The sequence below is a fragment of the Myodes glareolus genome, chromosome 1, assembly GCF_982192425.1.
Source record: "Myodes glareolus chromosome 1, mMyoGla1.1, whole genome shotgun sequence".
In the NCBI taxonomy this organism is placed as follows: Eukaryota; Metazoa; Chordata; class Mammalia; order Rodentia; family Cricetidae; genus Myodes; species Myodes glareolus.
Window position 1 is genome coordinate 108412556 of NC_142026.1, and position 22401 is coordinate 108434956.

General features: G+C 40.4%; 1 protein-coding gene across 4 annotated transcripts in view; it reads right to left on the reverse strand.

Annotated features, from left to right (window-relative positions):
• Positions 1-22401, reverse strand: part of Arhgap18 (Rho GTPase activating protein 18) — a 147229-nt gene that overhangs the window by 55108 nt on the left and 69720 nt on the right. For 3 of the 4 annotated variants that reach the window (XM_048425128.3, XM_085689733.2, XM_085689729.2), the window contains exons 2-4: positions 11455-11657; positions 7802-8037; positions 3991-4054 (exon numbers count right to left, since the gene is read on the reverse strand). In XM_048425128.3, the coding sequence (XP_048281085.2) occupies positions 3991-4054; positions 7802-8037; positions 11455-11657 (503 nt within the window). Of the gene's footprint in view, positions 1-3990; positions 4055-7801; positions 8038-11454; positions 11658-21701; positions 21848-22401 lie in introns of those variants that run through there. The other variant, XM_048425129.3, reaches the window with a different exon arrangement.

Sequence of the window (22401 nt, forward strand, 5' to 3'; positions counted from 1 at the left end):
GGTCTCAGACAATCTTCCAGTTAGGCAAGCAAGCAAACATGTACCTATGTTAAATCCCCAAATAAAGATGAATCAGAAGCTCCGTGATGGTATTATCTGCTCCCATTTTTGTCATATTTGTGTTTTTTAACAGTCTATGACAATTTTTAATAGAATACTTAATAACTTTTACGATTAATTTTTAAATGATTATCATAAATGTCAAAACAAAAAAAATAATTTTGTTTCCCCATTAGTTTATATGGTTATACGTTTTGCTGTGAATACATTATTGGTTACCTAGGAAACGACTCACAGAGAAAAAAATGATTAGCCATTTTTGTAAATTAGAAGCTACTTTCAGCTGCTGGATGTTGGTGGACAAGAATTTAAAAACGATTCTCTTCAATGCTTCTATGTCAGTTACAATAACCACCCCCTCCTCGTGCATACCCAAATAAACGCGCTGTGCTGAATTCAAACCAGAGCCATTCAGAACACATTTAAAACAAATTGATTTCCTTCAGAAACATAGTAACAAGAACAAAAAATATAAAATGCACCAACCTTAGTTAAAATGTGAAATCAGGTTCAGGCAGGGGAGAGAAAAAATAAGTATGTGTGGAGGGGGGTAGGTGGGCACTGCTAGGAGATGGTAAGTTGGCTAAGAACAGGAATGGAGCTGTCCTTCCCATACGGTTCATAAGAGAAATTAAAAGAAAATATTGAGACAAATTCCTTGCTTGTTAAATCCACAAGAATTTTCTTGTTCTTGTTCTTCTTGTTCTTCTTGTTCTTGTTCTTCTTGTTCTTCTTCTTCTTCTTCTTGTTCTTCTTCTTCTTCTTCTTGTTCTTCTTCTTCTTCTTCTTCTTCTTCCTCCTCCTCCTCCTCCTCCTCCTCCTTCCTCCTTCTTCTTCTTCTTCTTCTTCTTCTTCTTCTTCTTCTTCTTCTTCTTCTTCTTCTTCTTCTTCTTCTCTCTCTCTCTCTCTCTCTCTCTCTCTCTCTCTCTCTCTGTGTATGTGTGTGTATGTGTGTGTGCATGTGTGATTATTTGTTCATTTGTGCAGGCAGACTCACAGGTATATACACATGTATATGGAGATTAGCGGAAAACCTCAGGTGCCAATCATTCAGCATTGTCCCCTTTACCCTTGAGACAAGTGACCTAAAACTCAACAAGTATGCTAATCTGGCTGGGCAGCAAACCTAGGGATCCATCTGTTTAAACCTCACCAGTGCTGAAATAACATTTCAGTGTGTGGCTTTCTCGCATAGGTTCTGGGAATCACACCCAAGTCCTTACATGCTTACAAGGCAAACATCTAACTTGCAAGCACTTAACTGATTAAACCATCTTGTTAACCCTTTCTTCTAATTTAGGAGACAATACGTTTTGGTGATAATTACTATTTAAAAATTGTCCAGCTGCTCGAAATGTACAGAAACTATTTTAAAAATATATTTTTCTCTCAAACTAAAAGTATACAAATCACTATGAAAATTTTAAATTATTACTATTTCTAAGTACACACAAATATTGAGCCTTTCATAGAGTTGTATAATTTTATGAAGAGTTAAGAAAGTAGGTTAATGTGAAATATATCAATACTTTAAATATTCAAAGTCTATTACTTTTTATTTTGAAATTGTTTTTTAAAGATCTTTATTTTTATTTATATTACTGTTTAGTATACATATGTCTCTGCATCACACGCCTGTCATGCCCAGAAGAGAATGTTGTCCCTGAAACTGACCTTACAGATAGCTGTGAGCTGTTGGTTGTGGGTGTTGGGAATGGGACCAGGGTGCTCTTAACTGCGGAGCTGTGTCTCTTGCCCCAAAACAAGTTGTCTTGAATGCAATAAAAACTCAAGTGTGTAGGAAACATTTCGATCAGACTGACACTCGTGTTTTGAGATTTTAATCAGAACCAGCCTCTCTTTACAAAACTCCAGATAATGTTTCCATGCATATTCACATGGCTGACCTTGATGATCATCTTAAGACACCTGGGAACAGGGAATCTTAATTGTGAAATCGCCTCCATCAGATTGGCCTGTGGGCAAGTCTGTGGGGCATGTCCTTGATTGCTGATGGATGGAGGAGGATTCAGCATACTGTTGGTAATGCAATCGCTTGGCAGGTGTCCCCAGATCGCTTGAGAAACATAGCTTCACATGAACCTGGGAGTGAGCCAATCGGCACCAACCGCCTATGGTCTCGGCTTGAGTTCCTGCCTTGGCTTCCCTGGATGATGGGCTGTAATCTGTAAGCCCACTCAACTCTTTTTTCCCTCAAGCTGCCTTTGATTAGTGTTTTATCACAGTGACCGTGACAACAGAACAAACAAAAAACTCGTATAATTTCTTTCTGAACGTGTTCAAATCACCACCAGCTCCCTGATAAGCAAAAGAATCGGGCATTCCCTGAACAGGTGCAGCAGCGGCCACCAGGTGACTCAACTGGCCATGTGCACAGTCTCCGGGTAATGTGCTTGGCAGCCGGACCCCAACTGCTCAGCCTTCCAGCAGAAACAGATGTGAATCAGGCCACACGTTTGTCACCTCTCCCCTGCCTGCTGCAATCTCAGCCTGAAAGTGCTCATATAATGGACTTGTCTCATAGAACATTTGTTGATATAGCCAACATTATGATCTCGGGCAAGAGAGGACAATGTTTTCCTCAATATCTGTTAAACAACTGGCAGTCGCTCTTCTCCGAAGCGCAAAGTATATTGACACTGGCACAAAAGAGTCGTCTGTCTCTCTGAGGACCCAGCTCTCCAGAAGGCTAGGGCTGGCACAGCAAGCTTGCTTGCCACTTCAGTGTCTGCTGGCACAGAGACAGGGGAAGATACCCAACAGTTCATTCTGATACAACACATGATAGCTACAGAGGCCTCAAAAGAAAAGAAAGAAGAAATTATTAGAAACTATTGTTACAGGTATATATATGTGTGTGTGTGTGTGTGTGTGTGTGTGTGTGTGTGTGTGTATGTGTGTGCGCAGACTCACAATGTTCATGTGTATATTGCATGCCTTCATATTTTAAATATTTTATATTAAAATCTTTCAAATTATAAAATAGAAGTATTGAGAAAATTCTGATGAAACAAAGATAATATCTGCTCTCAGATTTCCAGAACATCCTTTGTAAGTTTGTCCTAATGAGTGATTTCTAGAGGAAGGCTGGGAAGCTTCCCAGGCCTCTAGTTATCTGACAGCCGCTCCGTGACCCTGCTACTTCCAAGCCCAAGGCAGCACTATCACACACAGATGCCTCAGGCACTAAGACGTGAGTAATAATCAACACACAGCTCATCTGTGCTAGTGTTTCTTAAGTAACTTGAGGACTGATTTCTTTAAGCTTCAATTTAGGACCTTAGCCAAGGACAGTTTCCCTTCTTGTAAACACAAAAGCTGTAACCTTTTCCTTGGTGGTGCTTAATAGAATCTTTGTATTCATTTTCTTCTAGACACTGAATCTCTAATTCATCTCGGAAATAAGAAATGTTTAATAAGAAAGAAAATTATAATCAATTTCAAAAGAAGAAAAGCTTTTTTCTTAAAGGTTTCTCTAAAACTCCTGAAAATGAAACCCCTTGTTGAATTGGAGCTTATGATTCACGAACAACACACTGAAACTCCACATCCCGGATGCATGGAACATAGCTTTCCAAGTCCAAACTCGGTTCTCTCATCTGTAAAATGGACTGAGAGTAATACCTACCAGGCAGAATTCATGGATGTACTGAATGAAGTACAAAGCTCTACATACTATATTGGATATGATAAACAGTCAGGAAGACGTATATACAAATTTGGATCAGATGGGAATACACATAAAAAAGATAAAGGGCCAACCCTACAACCAGAATCATGCATTTATCTTTATTTACCTAACATTAGTATTTTAATAGAAGTTGCTTAGTAGAATGAAGGTAATGTGTTCGAGTGACAACTGTGTTACAGCAATTAAAGGGGACAATCAAGAGCGTAGGTCCAACATACCCTCTTTTCCTTGGCATTTGTTTTCGTTCGTCCCGATTGACTGCGATTCTGAGCCATCTGGAGACTAAACACAGAAAAGGAGCCACTTAGTCTTCTCTCAGCTCACAACTGGAGAAAATGGTGGTGTAAATAATACCATCCTAACCTTCAGAGAACAAGAAATGTACTCAGTCTTACACAAGTCACAGTGAGGGAACAAAATGCCAAGGTTACCATCAATAGACAATCATCCAGCAAGTGTGTGATTACCGGTAACAGTGAGACATTTACCAAGCCCAACTGGGAATGGCAAAAGATGTCAAGAGTATCCCTGTCATGTGAAGCACCACTGTCTAGATGAAGGAGAAATGTTAGCAATATCCAGTGGTAAGTGGATATATGTGGTCTATTCTTACCATGACATAGTATTTAGCAAAAATAACAAAAATTAAAGTTCCAAATCATGCTTCAACATGAATAAACAACTCAGAAAATATTATGCTATGTGAAAGGAATAGTCAGACAGCCATGTATATTATAATTCCATGTTTATGAAAAAGTCTAGAACAGGCAAATCACACAGACCTAAAGATCCATGTTTGCCTGAATATTCAGCAGAATGTAAGGAGCAATTGCAGGTGGATATGAGCTTACTAAGGGAAGCATAATAAAATTGTATAATAATTGATCGTGATGATAAAGAAATCACTGTATTATACGCATCTTTTGTTACTGGTTTTAAAATATTTTTATAAATTCACACAAGCATATATTTTAATCATATTCAATACCCCCAGGACCTTCTCTTATTCCCCCTCACTCTCATTGGGACCTCCCTCTGATCCCAAACAAGTGCCCTCCTACTTTTGTGTCTATTTTAGAGAGTGGGGTTGACCTACAAAGATGGCCCTTCAGGGGTTGATAAACATGGTGAGCCAGGACTGACTCCACCCATGCCTGTGGTCAGACAGCAATTCTTCCTTTTCCAGAGGGTTTTAGAAAATCAGGAAAGGGAGTCTCGGGCAACCATACAAAGAGGCCTATTTGAGTGCATTATTTTTGATAATCACTCTACTGGATTCCATTTCTACATTAAAAAAAAATTAGCCCTCCTACTTTCCTCTAAACACAATGAACCTCAAGCTGTTATCCACAAAGGACCCTTCTCCCTCACCCACAGTTTTACAGAAATCACTAGGGCTGTTGCCAATAAATCATTAACATATGAGCTAGATGCCTGTAGTGCTGAAGACAATGAACAGAAAATGGCATGTCACAGACGTGACACATGGCATGGTCAAAGGTATACCTTAGTTGACTGCAATTTAACATTCTCCTTCCTTCTGTCTATAAGTCTATAGAGGATTGGTCTTTCATGACACAGAGAACACAGTCAGGAATTCTTTTTTTGTTGTTGTTGTTTTTGTTTGTTTGTTTTTCAAGACAGGATTTCTCTGCAGCTTTGGAGTCTATCCTGGAACTAGTTCTTGTAGACCAGGTTGGTCTCTAACTCAGAGATCTGCCTGCCTCTGCCTCCCGAGAGCTGAAATTAAAGGCATATGCCACCATTGCCCAGCTGAGGGATTCTACTTATACATACAGATATATATTTAGAGTATGTGGTCAGACTGTTTTTGTTAGTAATGGAAGATAGGCATGCAGATGGATACATTTAGGTATTAAATTTCCTAGTGTCAGCATGAACTTCGTGCTGAAGTATGGACACTGGAAAAGCTGAATACACATTTATTCCTGCACAGAAGAGCCACAAACAAAGATAAAGGCTTTAGGGATGGGGAATGGAAGATCATCTTCTAGAGGGAGGTGGTATTTCAATTAAAGGTGTCCAGCAAAAGAAAGCATTATCTTAATATGCTTGTGTTATTTATCTCTTAATGAGACCAGCACATAAAAAAAACCAATTATTTCAGATTCTAAACCACATGGGTTAGACTTTTCCAAGAATTTGCTGAAAAAAAAAAAGTTTCTTCCAGCACCAAGTAACAACATTGTCCTCGAGACTGGCAGGAATCCCACACCACATATTTATTAAAGTTCAGCTCTCTGCCCATTCCTGCTTTTCACATCCTCTGAGTTTTCTAGGTGGACTGGGCCAGGGAGGAAGCCATGCTTTTTAATTAGGAAAGAAATGCCATATTGTATAGCTTTATCATTCATTTTTCTATAACTGGAAACCTACTTCCGTCCCTCAGCCCTGGTAGATGTCCCAAATAACCACCAGCTAGTAAGCAAACAAGCAACTTACACAAGTGCCTGGAGCAATCTAGTGACCCCGAATTCCTGGAAATGGGCTGCGTTTGATCCACAGTTGGCCATGCAAGGAGAATAACGGTCTGTAACTGAAAGGACTTTTGCAGAAGAGCAAAATGATTGCAAAAAGTAAAGGTTTTCTGCACAACAACAGTCAAAAAAAAAAGGTGCCTTAAATATAAGCTCTTCCATTCTACTTTTTATGAAGAATCATGAAAATTTTATTGCCCTTTGCTTATACTATAAATGGGTTCTCAAATTCAGGCTGCTCAGCATCAGAGTCGTGTTTGGAAGTGGAAATACAGCAGGAGGAAGAACGCTTTAAAGTCAGACAAAATTGGGTTTAGCATCTACGGGACATTGAGCACGTTACTTAAAGTCTATGAACCTCAGCCGTAGGAGGGAAAGGATAACACCTCACTCGTAAGACAGCTGTGTGGATTCAATGAGATAAGGCAGGTGAAGCAGTTAGCTCAGTAGCTGTGGCGGCAATTGCTACTGCTAATGTTGTCATTAGAATCATTATTCAAGAATCCTTTTGTTACCCTCCCAATGACTTCTGTGGCTTTTCTAAACCAGAGCTGATGGGGCCAGAAGGCAAATTTTCTGTGCTCTTAAAAACACCATTTAGTTCAGCTGACTTCTCCTTGTTGGTAGCAAGACTCGCATAAGTACGATCATTTCAGTGCGCTGCAAGCCCCTTATTTCCTCATAGATAAGCAATGAATGGTCTATCAACTAGCTATTCTGCACAGCACCGTGAGGGCCACATGGGTCTACTACTTCTACCATCTCCCTAAAATCTCTTTATTTACCATTCTTCTGTTTCCACCCAAATCCAGCATCTTCCATGAAAACACTAACCATCTGGGTTTGTCTTAACTCAAATCTCTTTGCCATGGGAAGTGCCTAAAGTTTGCCACAAAGAGAGTATTCTTCTCTCAAGGTCCAAGCTTCACAGTTCAGAAGCCATCTGTTTCCTCATACCACACTTCCGCTCATCCTTGAGTTGGTTGGAAATTCAAAGATCTCTTCTAGCAGTAAGTCCTTCTAGATAAGGACCGGGCAGTGGTGGCATATACTTTTAATTCCTCTGTACTCGGGAGGCAGAGGCAGAGGGATCTCTGCGAGTTAGAGGCAAACGCTGGCTACAGAGTGTGTTCCAGGACAACCAGGGCTACACAGATGAAACCTGTCTTGGAAAACCAAGAAAAGAAAAAAGGAATAACGTCTCCGTCCCCACCTCCTGCTTTTCTATTAGAAACAATTGGAAGACAGGCTGTGTGGAAGGCTTTCACCCCCACTCTGTCACACCCAGACTCCATCCTACCAACCACAGAATTATTGCACTGAATTTGAGCTTGCTTAGGTATTTGCCTCACTGGGTATCCTCTAAATGGCAAAACTCAATCAAGAACATTGGCTCACGGCTGGCACAATGCTTTGACACGGGCTAGACGCTAGGTGTTCATTCATTTTTCAATGATCTTGAAGGAACTGGATTGGTTCCGATGAGTCCAAGCATTTCAGCCTTTGCCATTCTATCAGTAAAGAATCTTACTTTTTCTCGTGCTTCTCTCTGTTGAGCAAATATATCTCTGACGTCAGGAATGTGGTGCTGTTTGTTTTTCTTCCTCAAGGTCTGGGAGACCGTTTCTACCCGTTTCTGAACAGCTGCCGCCTGAGTCCGGGTCAGCGTAGATAAAAACGCGATGCTATCCTGGGGGTCATCGGCAGACTCTCCAAAGAGATTGGACAACCCAGCCTCCTTGAGCCATTCTTCTTCCAGTTCTCCCTCTAAAATAATTTTGTAAAAGAAAGAAACACATCATTTTGCAACCGCAAAGTATAAGAACGTTCACATTTTTCGACTATCAGAAATCCTGACTGAAACGCTTCTATTACAATCAAGCCAGTACTGAGAATCATTATCTGAAACTTGGACAACTGCCATCTACTCTGGCCATAGTGATAGCAAATTTTGGGTCAATTTCATATATACTTAATTAAAATTTTTTAAATTGCTTCACATGTAATTAACCTCCACAACTTCCTGCATATTAACTAAGGAGGGCGGTACTGCGCTCCTTCTAGAGGCTAGCGAGCCATGAAGAGATAACTTGCTCCAGCCGGTGGCGCAGGGAGTTGGTGCTGAGAGCACACAGGCAGATCTAGTTTCTTGGCTTAAATTCAAGGCTATCTTGGAGTCCAACATTAATCTCTAAAAGGGTTTGTTTTCTCGGTTCTGTGTAGCTGGTGAGGCATATGGCAAGGTAGTAAAAGGAAAAAATATCAGGGCATTGGGGGACTATTCAATTTCAAAATAAATTTTCTAATTTTTTTCTGAAACGAGATAATGGAGATATTAAAGAATTTTTAAAAGCACATTTCTTTCAACAACAATAACAAAAGAGCTTGTATGAAAACTACCTACATAACTGAAGAACACAGAAAGTAAAAATTCGGCTGTAAATTAAATATAGTTCCTTCCACATCTGTGGTCTCTACATCGGAACTAGATTGAATATATATCTAAATGCAAATGTGTCTGAACTGAACATGGGTACGAACTATTTTTTCCTTTTTTTCTTTGTGTTTTATTTGTTATTTTTGTTGTTGTGGGGGGGTTGTTTGTTTGTTTTTCTTTAGACACTCAGGCAGGCTCTAAATTTTTCATCTCCTACAGCAGACACCCACATGCCCTATTTGGCCTGACTAAAGAAGACATTTCAATTCTTGTCATTCCCTAAACACAATATCGCACCTATATAATGTACTTTAGGGTGTTAGCACGTACTATGAATAACAAGGAACTGATTTAAAGTGTACAGGAGTATGTACATAGGTTTATACAAATTCTGTGTCTTTATAAAAGACACTTATCTGTGGATTTTTGGTGCTCTGGAGGTCCTGGAACCAATCATTCCTAGATACCAAGAGATGCTGTATTTTAAGGCCTAATGAAGCTTGTAGAAAAACAGATGGAAAACCAGACTAGAGTTACTCCAAGCACCATGTTTATGGAGAGAAATAAAAAAGTAATAGCAGGTCACAAAAGACACAGAAGAGTCTGTAGTTCATTTCAGAAGCTTGACAGCCACATCAGTTTGAACAAAGCAGCCTCAAGTTAATTCTGCCTTTTCCTATGTAAACTAAATGAGGGCCACCAGAGCTACTTCAAGACTAAAGGTCAGGACACTTTGCAAATATTATTGTCTGTATCACTAGAGAATGATTCCCGTCTTTCTACACTAGAGCAGCTCCTTGAGTGTAGAAATCAAGTGTCAAAAGGCCTGGCCAGGAGAAAAACAGCCAGGCATTGTCATTACTGCTAAGTAGATAAAACACACTACAGGTGCATAAACCTTGAGTTCTGGAGGGATAGGGGCTTGACATTATTATGACAAGGAAAGCAAGATGATTCTAGCTTTTAGTACATTAAAAATAGAAGAAAAGCAAACTATTTAAAATCTAAGAAAAGCAGGTATGGTGGCTCATTCCTTTAATCTCAGCACAAGGGGCAGAGGCAGTCAGATCTCCATGAGTGGAGGGTCAGCTTGATCTATATAGTGAGTTCCAAGACAGCCAGGGCTACATAGTGAGATCATGTCAATAATAGCAATAATAATATTAATACCCAAGAAAAATGAGTATATAAAATTATATCCATTGTTCTTCATTATCTGTGAATTCAATTTAACTTTGGAGATTTCTCAAACAGTTAGAGGTACATTCCTACACATAAGACTTAAATGTGTGTTTCCTACTGAGCAACAGGCAAGTTGCTTCTGTCTTAAAGCACACACTGGAAGATAATATTTATTTATTATTACAAATAAGATAGTTTTTGCTTATAACGTAATTAGAAAAGAATGGCAGAAAAATATATGAGAAATCAGAATGGCTGACTATGATTTTCTTTTATCAATCTGAAAAATATTAAATTAAGAAAAGTATCCAAGTCTGGTACAGTGACACATACCCATGATACCAGCTCTTATATGGCTGATGCAGGAGAATTACAAGTTCAAGGTAATCCTCAACTTCATAGTGAGATCCTATTTAAGAAGAGTGCTAAAGCTAACCCAGATTACTACTGGTAAATTATTTCTAAAGCAACATTGTAGCAAAGGAGAAAACCCTATTTATAGTTACTTTAATTCAGTGCTTCATTAGACTCTAAGTTAAAGATGTCTGTACTAGTGGATCACAGAACTGATTATAACTATCTTTTGGCATTTATATATCTACTGATACACCAACATATATATACAAGTAAATGGAGAGCATAGAAAGAAAGCCACAGTTTTGATGACAAAAATCTGGCATCACAAATATGATGATGTCTTTAATTTTAATTTTTAAACCTTTAAAATATTAAAGGAATTAGTAAAAAAAGAAAAAGAAAAATATCTTAAAAGTATTGCATGTCTCCTCCAGAATACCAAATATAATAGTGAATGAATTATATATAAAATACCATTGGGAAGAAATGTAAGCAAAACTTACATGTTAAATTCTAGAAAGAAGCAACTAAGGGAGCAGGAAATGCTAATGCTATTTTCTAACGTCCAGATCTGCACTCTGCCATCGGCAAAGCAAGCTGTTCTGTTCTCAATCTGAATACTGTGCTGAGTGATACAGGACCAGGTCTACCTGATGTCTCAAAACCTCACGGGTGTCTTATGCACATCTGCGATGTAGAAATCTACTGGCTAGAAATAAGATAAATACCCTCAAATGCTCAAAAGGCGACCATATATGAAAAAGGAGAACGAACTTATTTGTTCTTCCTTAAAGAAGAAAGAGCTACACCAACTAAGTCTCAGTTAGAAGAACAGACTGAAAACCAACACAGTTCTAACAAACCCAGCTACTTAACAAATAGAAAAACAGAATCAGTGCAACGTAAAGAGCCTGCCATCACCATCCACACTTCTTGGAGACCAAATAGCCATGTGGCTAGGATATTATAGAAGGAATTACAGTCAGCGTGGATGATTTTAAACAGCAAGTCTAACTCACTGAATCTTTAATGGAATGGACTTAGCCATTGTTAGTTTGCTCACAACACTTGTACCTGGTAACTGGACTCAAATCTGCTACAGCTTAGTAACCTTCAAGTTCAAAGGCAACTACTTGGTATCTTTTCCCATCCTTTATGGACATCTATTTTCTACTAATACACATGTGTTTTATTCACTTAGTCATTACCATCAGGTTCTTTGACAACAACGGCCTCTTGGCCATCTTGGCGATTTTCATGAGACTTCTTGATATTTTCTAGTTCGGTCCAATAGTCCTCCATTGACAACACTTCATCCAAAGAATCCTGGGAACCCGATCGATCAAATGGAAGCCTCTCTTTAACTTTGGTGGAGCTTTCTTGGTTCATGGTGTACTGGCCATATCTGTGACTATAAATACAGAACAAAATATGGTTCATATCAGCATGAGAAATGAGCACTATTTCCAAAACATCACAACACCAAGGTGGGAAGTCTGGGAACTAAAGTTCACCCTTGGTTTGTTAACCTATGGTCAGTGGCACCAAAAGGGAAGCAAGTTGATGATTCATCTGAATTTCAGGCTCTACAGAAAAGAAGGACAGAGAATCAGGAGCAACTACTAACTTACACTTTCACTTAGATTCATTTAAATCTGAAATTTTATATTTAGAAAGTAATAGAGTGAGGCTACGTTATTGGCTATTCACAAATCAATTAGGAACACATTTTATATAATGCATAATTTTTAGCAATTACATGTATATACAAACTCAATCAACTTATAGCCAATCACTGCCACCAGTAAATAAAGAGTTAATTTCAATTTCTGTCTCATTTTTGGTGCTGAAATATATAGAAGTTAACTTACAAAGTTTCCTGTTCTAATCTACTGAAGAAAGCACTTTTAAAACCATAAATGGACTCATGACTTGTAAATAATTTCTAAGATGGCTACATACTCATTTACTGGAAATTCTGAATAAATTAAAATTGCCTCATATATTTCTTGTTATTTATGAACAAAAGATAAATTGGTATGAGACTTGTTTCCCTTACATTTCTTTATTGGGCAGGAGAGGGTTCACGAGTCATGGAGAGTATGAGGAGGTCAAAGGGCAGTTCAGAAAAATCAGTTCTATCTTTCCGTGCTCTGGGTCCCAGGGATTGAACTCTGATCACCAGGCTTGTCAGCAAGTGTCTTTGCCTACTGACTGCCTTATGTGCCCTTCAGTGAGATTTTTATAAATTTAAGTAAACTAGTTTTCGTGATACGCACATTCCACCTATTTCTGAAATGGAATTACGATAATTTGCAATAAAAAGCTATATAAAATAGAAACTTTTATCCTTGTAATTTACAAATAGAAAGAAAACAACCCTTAAGTACCTCAAAAAGGTACATTTTCATCTCTGGAGTCTTCGCTTTATATAAAATTCTTTTCTTCTTAAAGACTACAATTTGAGCGGGGACAATAATTGGTAGAAGAGTTTTATTATTCTAATTTCAAATGCTTTTTTATCTCCCAAGAACTACTAAGAAGCAATACTTGCTAGACTGGTTTTATTTCCTGTACATATTGAAAATAAAGAGATGCATAATAAAATAAAATTCTTTAGTATTCCAGGAGTCATCGTCTCATATTTAAACTGGCCTTTCTGATATTTAAAAGAGTAAGACCCTAACACTGTGGGAAGGAGCAGGTTCCTAAACTCAGACAAGTCTATCCAGTTGGATTCCAAATGGTTTGTTAGGGAAAAAAGGGGGGGAGGGGCAAAGAACTTGTGAAAAAAGGAAGCACAACCAAGCCCTTAGCAGTGATGTGCTACCAAGCTGTGATATGCTACCAGGCAAGTTATAGTCATTAAGGCCGGTTCTTAGATCTTCGGTATGTTATTAATGCTGCTGGTGAGAATAAAAAGAAGGATCATTGACACATCCCCTTGGAGTAGGGTATGGAACCCTACCCTAGTCATCTCAACACTCAGTAGACTAAGCCAGCAGGATTGCAAACTCAAAACCACCTTGGGTTGTACAGTGAGATGCCCTACTTCACAAACAATATCTCTGGTTTCCTGCCACCAACCTGGGCGGGCCTCAGGGTCAGGGTTATCAAGAGGAAGTGGAGAGAATGCCTGGCAATCTCTTTCATCCAGTGTCCATCGTCGGCCTCCTCCATCCTTAACTCAAGGTCTCCTCCTCCCTTCTAGCCCATTCATCCTGTTTACGTCACTGTATGCAACTGCCAAGCCAGGTGACTGGCCCCATTTATCACTGTGGAGTCATGACTGTCACTGTAGGATTTTCAGTCTTGATTTGTAAACTGTTCACAAAAAGTCAGCCCTCTCACGAAGGGTTACATTTCCAGAAGCTTCACTCACCTGTGTGTGGTCCGCCTCCTTAATCAGCCTGTCTGGATAGCTAAAGCGGATTCACTGTGCTTCCTACTCATTTTTGCTACTTCATGACAACTATGCAGGCATCACATCTTTGCTTTTGTTTTCTCTCTCATTAGAGGATAAAATTGGCTGCCATTTTCTTGTTTTCTGCCTCTGGCTCTATGGTCCCTGTTGGAGGCCACAATAAGCCCTACAAACTGTGAGATGTATAATAACTAATAATACCAAATAATTTGGTTTATCTGCACACAGGAAAGTGGTACACCTGAACAGAAGAACATTAAGCCTTTCACTCCTGCTGGAATGTGTTTACTCTGGCAAGAATTTTCCAGTAAATTTCCATTAAGATAGCATGTGCAGAAAAATTGGAGGGCACTGAGTTACAGCGTTGTTATATAAACGTATCTTCTCCGTCAAGCCCTGCCTTCCAAACATGCACATAGCACCAGTCTTACACCTAAGAGCTGATGAAGTGACTCAATATTGTGACTTTGTTAGGATTTGGTTGCTGAATTAACTTGTGATAACTGGAAAATCCCTGAATTATGGACCTTTTGCAATTTTTTCCTTTTTTTTTTCCTTTTGTAAGTATTGTTGGACCAGATTTTCTATTTTAAATATTGGGGTGAGGAATGGGAGAAGCAAATGTTTGGCAATAAATCACTCTTTGCTGAATTCTGTCAATCTAGTTTTTTTTTTCTTCTAATGCAAACATTTCTTTCTGGTGAGACCAGCTAATATGCTATCTCACTTCTTTTGAGAACATACTTAACTTTTATCCTTCAGGCCGGCTAGAACCATCTTAAAACTGCCCTGATAAGTGACCAGTTACTCGATTTCCTCTTTTTTATTTTAAGTACTATGTCTTTTCTATTAACACTGATTCTGAAAATAGAGTTCACAATCATAAAGCACCATCTGCTAGGTGTAACGAAGCCGAGTGGAAAAGAATTCATCTCCACGTGACCTCAGCTGGCACATGGTGCTGAAATCAAGGAAACAAAGACTCTACTACAACAGGCAACTACTAACTGCCCCCCAGGACCTGCTGCCAAATAGCCCTTCAAGTTCTTTCCCTCCCTCCAGCAACCTCTGTGAGGCTTCAAGAAGTCCTGCATCGCTCACCTCCAGCAACTGCAATAACCAAAATGAAAATAGCTCTCCCAGGGAAGTTGTCTGACAGTGGCCCCCAGTCTTGGGGTGCATACGTCATGCTCTTTCTAATACACACATTGTCCCTTGGCCTTTTCTCATGGCCACCAAAACCACCAAGAAATATTTACTTTACAGACTCTTAAGGGTCTTTCTGGAATGTTCTTTTTCTGCCTTGCTACCATGTCTTCTATGCTTATAAAGGTAACTGAACCTTTATTTTACTGTATTGATGTTGGATTCTCTGCATGCTGTGAATACCATTGGTTAATAAAGAAACTGTCTTGGCCCTGCACAGGGAATAGAGGTAGGCAGGCAAAACTAAACTGAATGCTGAGAAAAAAGTGGTAGAGTCAGGGAGAAGCCATGCAGCCCCACTGGAGACAGACGCTGGGAACTTTACCCGGTAAGCCACAGTCACGTGGCGATACAGAGATTACTAGAAAGAACTAGAAGAGTTAGCTAATAAGAAGCTAGAGCTAATGAGCCAAACAGTGATTTAATTAATACCGTTTCTGTGTGACTATTTCCAGTCTGAGCTGTCGAGCAGCCAGGAACAAAATGAGTAGCCTCCTCTTGAACACTATATTTTCCCCAGGTATAACTTATCTCAATTTTCTGTAATAACTTTTTCACATGATCAGAAAATTTAAAATGTATCTATACTCTTCAAGGTTTTAGGAACGCCTATTTTTGCTTGTGTTTTTGTTCTTTTAGATACAGAGTCTTGCTATATAGCCCCAACTGGCCTTATACTCACTCTGAAGACCACACTGTCCTTGAACTTGCCATCAACCCTCTTTGGCCTTCCAAGTGCTGAGATTCCGGGCATTTGCCACCACACACAGGTTATTTCTTTTGTCACAGAGAATGCAAAAATGATTGGACAATTTGTATTGTACAGAAAGGTAAGGCTGTCATTGGTGATGCCACGGTGGACGGATCAATGGCTCATCCTACTGTCCATTCAGTCAGCAGAGATGTAGATACCCAAGCACCAAATGATTCTCCCACTGCTTTACTCCAGGATCTTTGGTAGGTCACTCACCTCTACTTCCCCATCTACCTACCTTTAATAGAAAGCTACCAATAGCACTGAGAACTCAGAAAGTCACTAGATGGTAAATAGGTTAACTAGGAGGTCCTGTATTTAACCCTCCCACCTGCAGCAAACAAAAGCCTTAGTATGAAGTCCTACCAGAGTGCCTCATGCTTAGTCATGAGAAGAAGGTCATAGCCATGGTGTCCTTCCTAACCCTTTTACCAATAACTGTATATGACTCCCTCCTTTATGTCTTAATAAGAGTATAATATATATATAAAATAAGACTCAGAGGAATCATTTATCCTCTAGTCCATTTCTCAAACTAGGATGCCAGAAACCGCTTTACATAGGCAAATGGCTTTAAGAATAACCAGAAAGCTTTCCCTTGTGTATGTTTTATCTATTGTTATTACATGAGGTATTAAAAGTGAAAAAATAAATATAATTCATTTACAAAGAATATAAGTTTTTATAAGAAGGAAGAGAGAAGGAGAGGGAGGAGGAGAAGAGGAAGACAGGGGAGAAGAAGAAGAAGAAAGCTATATCCTTTCAGGCAAACCAACAAAAAATGAACAAAAACTGAGATGATATACCTCTGTCCCATGCCATGTGGCTGGGGCAGGCAAAAACCAACAGAGCACACACTCGGGTATGAGAGAACTGGCCCTGAGGGTGTGAGAATGAGATAGCAGGCCATGCCCCTCTTGGACAACATGTGCCATAGGTGAGAGAAAGGTACCCCTTCTCGCCTCACCACTCACCACTTGCAGCAGGTTGAGGGACCTAACTCAACCCCTTATCAACTGCAGCACTCGGTAGAATGAGTCCTGTGCCTTGCCCCTTTACCAGTCGCAACACTTGAGGAGAACGGACCCTGTAGCTCTCCTGGGCAGCACAGTGGAACTGACCCTGCTGGACGAGGTGTGGGTGAGCCAGCCCTGAAGTTGTGAGCACGGGAGAGCTATCCCCACTACTTATCTGTTATGTGGTGACATGGTGAGGGACAGATGTCCCCCTTTACTCCCAAGTTCCTTGCTGCCTGCAACAGATGAGGGAGGCAACCCTCCCCCGTCCCTTAACAGCTGCAGTACTCAGGAAAGCTGGCCCTGATCCTCTCAGTGGCAGCACAGAGCTGACCCTGCTGGCGGAGGCACGGGTGAGCTTGCCCTGAGGCTGTGAGAGTAGCCACACACTTCCCCCTTGTCAGCCATATGGTGGAGAGAGCGTGGGAAAGATGTCCCCTCCACCTTGCCCCTGCTACCTATGGTGGGCGAGGGAGCTACCCTGGCTCTTAGCAGCTGCAGCATCCGGGGAAGCAGACCCTGCACCTCTCTTGGGCAACACAGTAGAGCTGGACCTGATGGTCCAAGTGTGGGAGATCGAAACTTGAAGACATGAAAGTAGGAGAAATGACCCCGCCCCTTGCTTGTAGATGCCAGGGGTGAGCAATGCTGGAGAGCGCACCCTGGTGGTGAGAATGGGGAGAGTTGGCGGGCTGACCAACCAGGCAACCACTCAGGCCCAGACCAGGGTTAGGAGATGACCCACGCCAATGTCCACCCCATCCATAATCTACAGGAGCATGTGAAGGGGCCGGTCCTGCAGACCCAAAGCTGCAGGATCTTCACAACACAGAGCAACAGCAGCATCGCTAAAAGGAGTCCCAGTGAGAATCTGGCATCAGTAGTGTAGCAGAAATCAGAGGCCTCGAACCAGACCAATGACTCTTTGTAATGAACACTTGCAAGTAAAGATATATGGACAAAATGGCTTACTGCATGACTCTCTGCATCACACTGCAGGTTCCATGATGAGATTTTTTTTCCTTTTCTCCATCTTTTTCTTTTTTTTTTCTTCAATTGTATTTTGGTTTTTTTTTTCTTGGTGGGGGTCAAGGGCAGACAAGGGCAGACAAGGGCAGACGGTGGGTATGAAGGGATGGGGGAATGAATGGGATCGAGAGGCATGATATGAAAGGCTCAAAAGACACAGAATAAATAAAGAGAACGTTTAAAAAGATTGAGATGCGTATCACTGTCCTATGTTCGTGGAACAGCCTATAATGTCCAGCTTCACCTAGACATCTGGATGCTCACATCTGCTGGGATGGTCTATCCCTAGATATATCTATACCCCATGTCCTGAGTTCCCCCACTATGTTATCACAACAGAATGAGAACCAAAGAAACAAATGGAATCCTAGTGACACTATGAAAATGGTTTAGATTGTGAGTCCTCTGAAAGGGTTCATAGATTCCCCATGTCTCCAACCACGCCCTGAGAACCACTGCTCTTCCACTTCTCAAACACACTCCTAATGGATCTGACAAGGGGGCATATTATTCTGCAGGCAATATTCCAGAAATCCCTACTGAGAGAAGCAGGAATGCTTTCCCAGTGCCTCTTGACCTACTTCTTTGTTTGTTTTCGTTTAGTTTTACAGGCTTTCATAAAAAAAAAATTGGGATGAGAACTGGATGGGGTGGGGGGACCTCGGACTTCCCACAGGGTAGGGAACCCTGACTGCTCTCTGGACTGGAGAGGGAGGGGGAGGGGGAGTGGACGGAGGGGGAGGAAAGTGGGAGGAGGTAAAAATTTTTAATAATAATAACCTGAAATAAACTGGGATGTATTCTAATAGTATCTTCATATTGATACTATAAGACAAAAAATAAATATATCATTTCAAAAGCCCCACCGTGCCAGTGTCCTTAATTATTCACGCGTATCCATCCCTAATAAAGGGTGAGCATCATTCCCAACATGGAGTTTGACAATATGTATTTACCTCTGTGCCCATTGGTCATCCCTGGTCTCTTTCTAAAGTCACCAGAAGGCAGATGTATTTGTAACTATAGGATGTGAACTGAAATGTATATTTAGTAATCTGGTCCCATTTTTATTTTTTGCACTCTACCTCCTTAAGGCTTAGAAAACAATACTTCAAAGTATGGTTCAGGCATGTTTTTGAATTAAAAGAAGGTGGAAAGCCTTAGGACCTTCCTCTGAAGCAAAGGCTATCTAATTTTCTCTTCTTTTTTTTTCTGCCCCAAAGCATGCAAGGACTTTCTCACATCCTCTGCTCTGACAGAGTAAACATCTTCTCAATGAAATATGATCTCTTTAAGCATACTCCCTAGGAACCTCACCAAGTAACTAGGAAACATTAACCATTGGAGAGGAAAACGTACCAACAACCTTCACTATACCCAGATGGACTCTCCATCAATTTCTATGATGATGCAATTTGCAGGATTTCTACAGAAACTCTGTATGTGTAAGATCACATTTACATTGACATCTTGCTTCCTTAACTGGGGGCAGCCATCCCTAGAGCTGAGAGCAACTTCGTCTCAATCTGTGGTTTCCCATTGGGGCTCATTTATTTCTGCTAAAAATCATTTAGTATCCCCTGAAGGTATCAACGACTCTCTGTGATATGGAATAATCTTTCTCTACACTGTGTGAATATATGTTGATATGATTGGTTTAATAAACAAGTTGACTGACCAACAGCTGAACAGGATAGTTAGGTGGAAAAGTCAAACTGAAAATGATGGGAAGAGGATGAATAGAGGCAAAAAGGAGACACCAAACAGAAAACGAGTAGGACACACAAAATGGGATAGAGGTAAAAGCCATGAGTTTTGGGACAACATAAAGGTTAATAGAAATAGGTTAAGTTGTAAGAGCTAGCTAGTAAAAAGTCTGAGCTATTGGCCAAGCTTTTATAATTTATATTAAGTCTCTGAGCCAATTATTTGGGAAGTGACTGCTGGTTATTTGGGAGCAGGCTGTCAGGACAAAAAAACTCTGTCTATATCTCTGGCTCTATTTCTTTCTCCCCTATTAGAGAGTATTTATATTTCATTCATATGACCTTCTCTAAGTTGCACATCTTAAAGCTTCTGATGCACACAACCACGTTAAACACATGCACTCACCCTTTTTCCTGCCAATCTCTCCATTGTCAATGCATGTCAGAAGACCTTTGGAAGGACACGGAGAGAATCCCCCATGTCTTCAGGGCTGCATGTAGTGCTTCAACTCTGACCCTTTACTTTGTCTCTTTCAGAGGCAAAAGTTTTGTGACCTTTGTTTTCTTGAAGTCCTTGGATAATAGTCCATAGTTTTGTATTTTATTTCTTACAACAATTCCTTCCAAATATGAAAAAATTACTACACCTTCCATTATATTTCTTACCCTGTTTACTACTTTTACTATTATCATTAGTATGTGTGTGTCTGTGTGTGTGTGTCTGTGTGTGTTTGTGTGTGTGTGTGTGTGTGTGTGTAGGTAGGTAGGTAGGTAGGTAGCATGGCCTATATAGAGAGGATTTTGGAGAGTTACGTCTGTTCCTGTGAGTCTGAGGATGGGAGCTGAACTCAGGTCAGCAGACTTATTAACACGTACTTTCACTCACTGAGTCATTTTGAAACCTTCCCTCCACTTTACTTTTATTTCTATACAAGAAGTAACAAGAGTGGGGGACACAAAACAGAAGAGCCGCATTTATTTTTGTATCTTAGCCTAATCAGAGCAAAACGTTGCAACTCAGACCACGATATTGCTATTAATCATAATAGTTACATATATTTTATATAAAATCACATTTATTGAAACATAAATGTAAAGATAGTATTATAAAATATTTTACAACATTCTCATCCTTTTCTAGATGAGGTAATAAGGTCTGGGGACTAAAACTTTCTCCAAGTTAACTCAGCAAAAGTTGGGAAAACTTGGGTTAACAGAATCATTTCTTTTTCAGGGGTCAGTTTATTATACCAAACAGAGTCACAAGGATAGACCTTGATTCTGTCTCAACAGTTGCTTGTGGTGCATATAGCTAGACCAAATTGATCTTGATGAAACAGTCTATAATTAGCATCCTTAAATGGCTGTTATATTCATTGTGATGGTCCATCTAAGTTGACTGGATACATAATCACCTGAGAGATAAGGCACTGCGCACAATTGAAAAGCTCTTCTTGATCAGGTTATTTTCCATGGGAAATCATGCCCTGAATATGGATGGTACAGTCTAGCAGCATCCAAATCAAAGAAGCTTTACACTCTGATTTCTACCTGTCTGCCTCTGTGCTGCCTCTTCCCATGTCTGGAAAGGTCATCTACTGTTGTAGCTACTTTTTTATTACTGTGAGGAGATATCATGGCCAAGGCAACTTATAGGGGTATGCCCTTAATGGGGGCTTATAATCCCAGAGGATGAGTTCATAGCCATCATTTTGGGGAGCATGGCAGCAGGCAGGTAGGTGTGGTCCAGGAACAGTAGTGGAAATCTTACCATGAACATGAGGTAGAAAGAGAATTAACCTAGGAATGGTGTGTACTACAGAAACCTCACATCTTACCCCTAGTGACAATGTCTTCTTCAACAAGGTCACAAGCCCTAATCCTCCCCACTACTAATTCAAATATACAACCCTGTGGGGGCCATTCTCATTCAGTCTAGCACAGCTTCCCTATTGCCATTTCACTATGAAGTTCATCTATCCAGTCAGTACTGCTGCCTCTGCTGTCGACTCCGCTACTTGTCAACCAAATCATCTGTGAAAACCTGAAGGTCTCTGGCCAGGGCTTCTCTCCAGTATGACTCAAAGTCCCCCTGGACTGGGGCTCTGGGCCACCCTTATCCTGTAGGGTCCAAACTAAAGAGTCCCTTTCGGTCTTTTTGCAAAAGCCTTACTTACATCTTGTTCACAACTAAAGGTACCCGGAGAAGACAGCTCTTTGATAGAACCTGAAGGTAGGGGATAAAGGAGGACAGAGTGCTATCGTCTGTAGCATCAGGTGGGCACTGCTTTTCTAATTTTATGAGTCCCCTCCCCCTTACCTCTGGTACAATTGTCATGGAAGCATGTTAATGTCTAATTCCTTCTCAAGGAGCCCCGCGTCTCCCATTCCTCTCATTTTTCTTTCTTCTCTCAGGAGTTGGAGAGACCAAGAAGTAGATGGCTGGTGCCTACTGAGTTATACCTTCTTTCCCAGAATCTGCAGTTCAGTGTGCATGGCTGCTGTTTGCATGTCTACCATCCCCTCTCCCAGACACACTTCCTGATCTTAACCTGAGAGACGCAGTGACCAGACTTTCACTTCTTTCTGACAGTGAGTCACACTTTCACCTCATGGCAAGCCTAGAGCCAAGTTTAGTCTCTGAGTTCCCTTCTAAAGACAGGCTCAACCTGGTCAACTGATTTATTGGTCCCAACAATAAATAAGGGACTCTAAAGCAAAACTGGGTTCCAATTTCACTTCACCTTTATTCTTGGGGCATGCCTAAGAATGTTTGCTTCAGGACTCTTGCAGACAATTGGGTGGTCTATCACCAATAGAGGAAACATTCTGGATGGACGTTGCCCCTTAATGACCCTCCATGGATTATACATTCTTCATTTACTCTATCTCATCCCTGGGATCTACTCTTCAAAATTAGTGTAAATTCTGTGTTTTAAAACCTCTTAAGTGGCTTCTTTTCTTTTGCAGCAATATGTGGCCTTTGTAGCCTGTAGTAATGAGGAGTGGCAGGCACATTC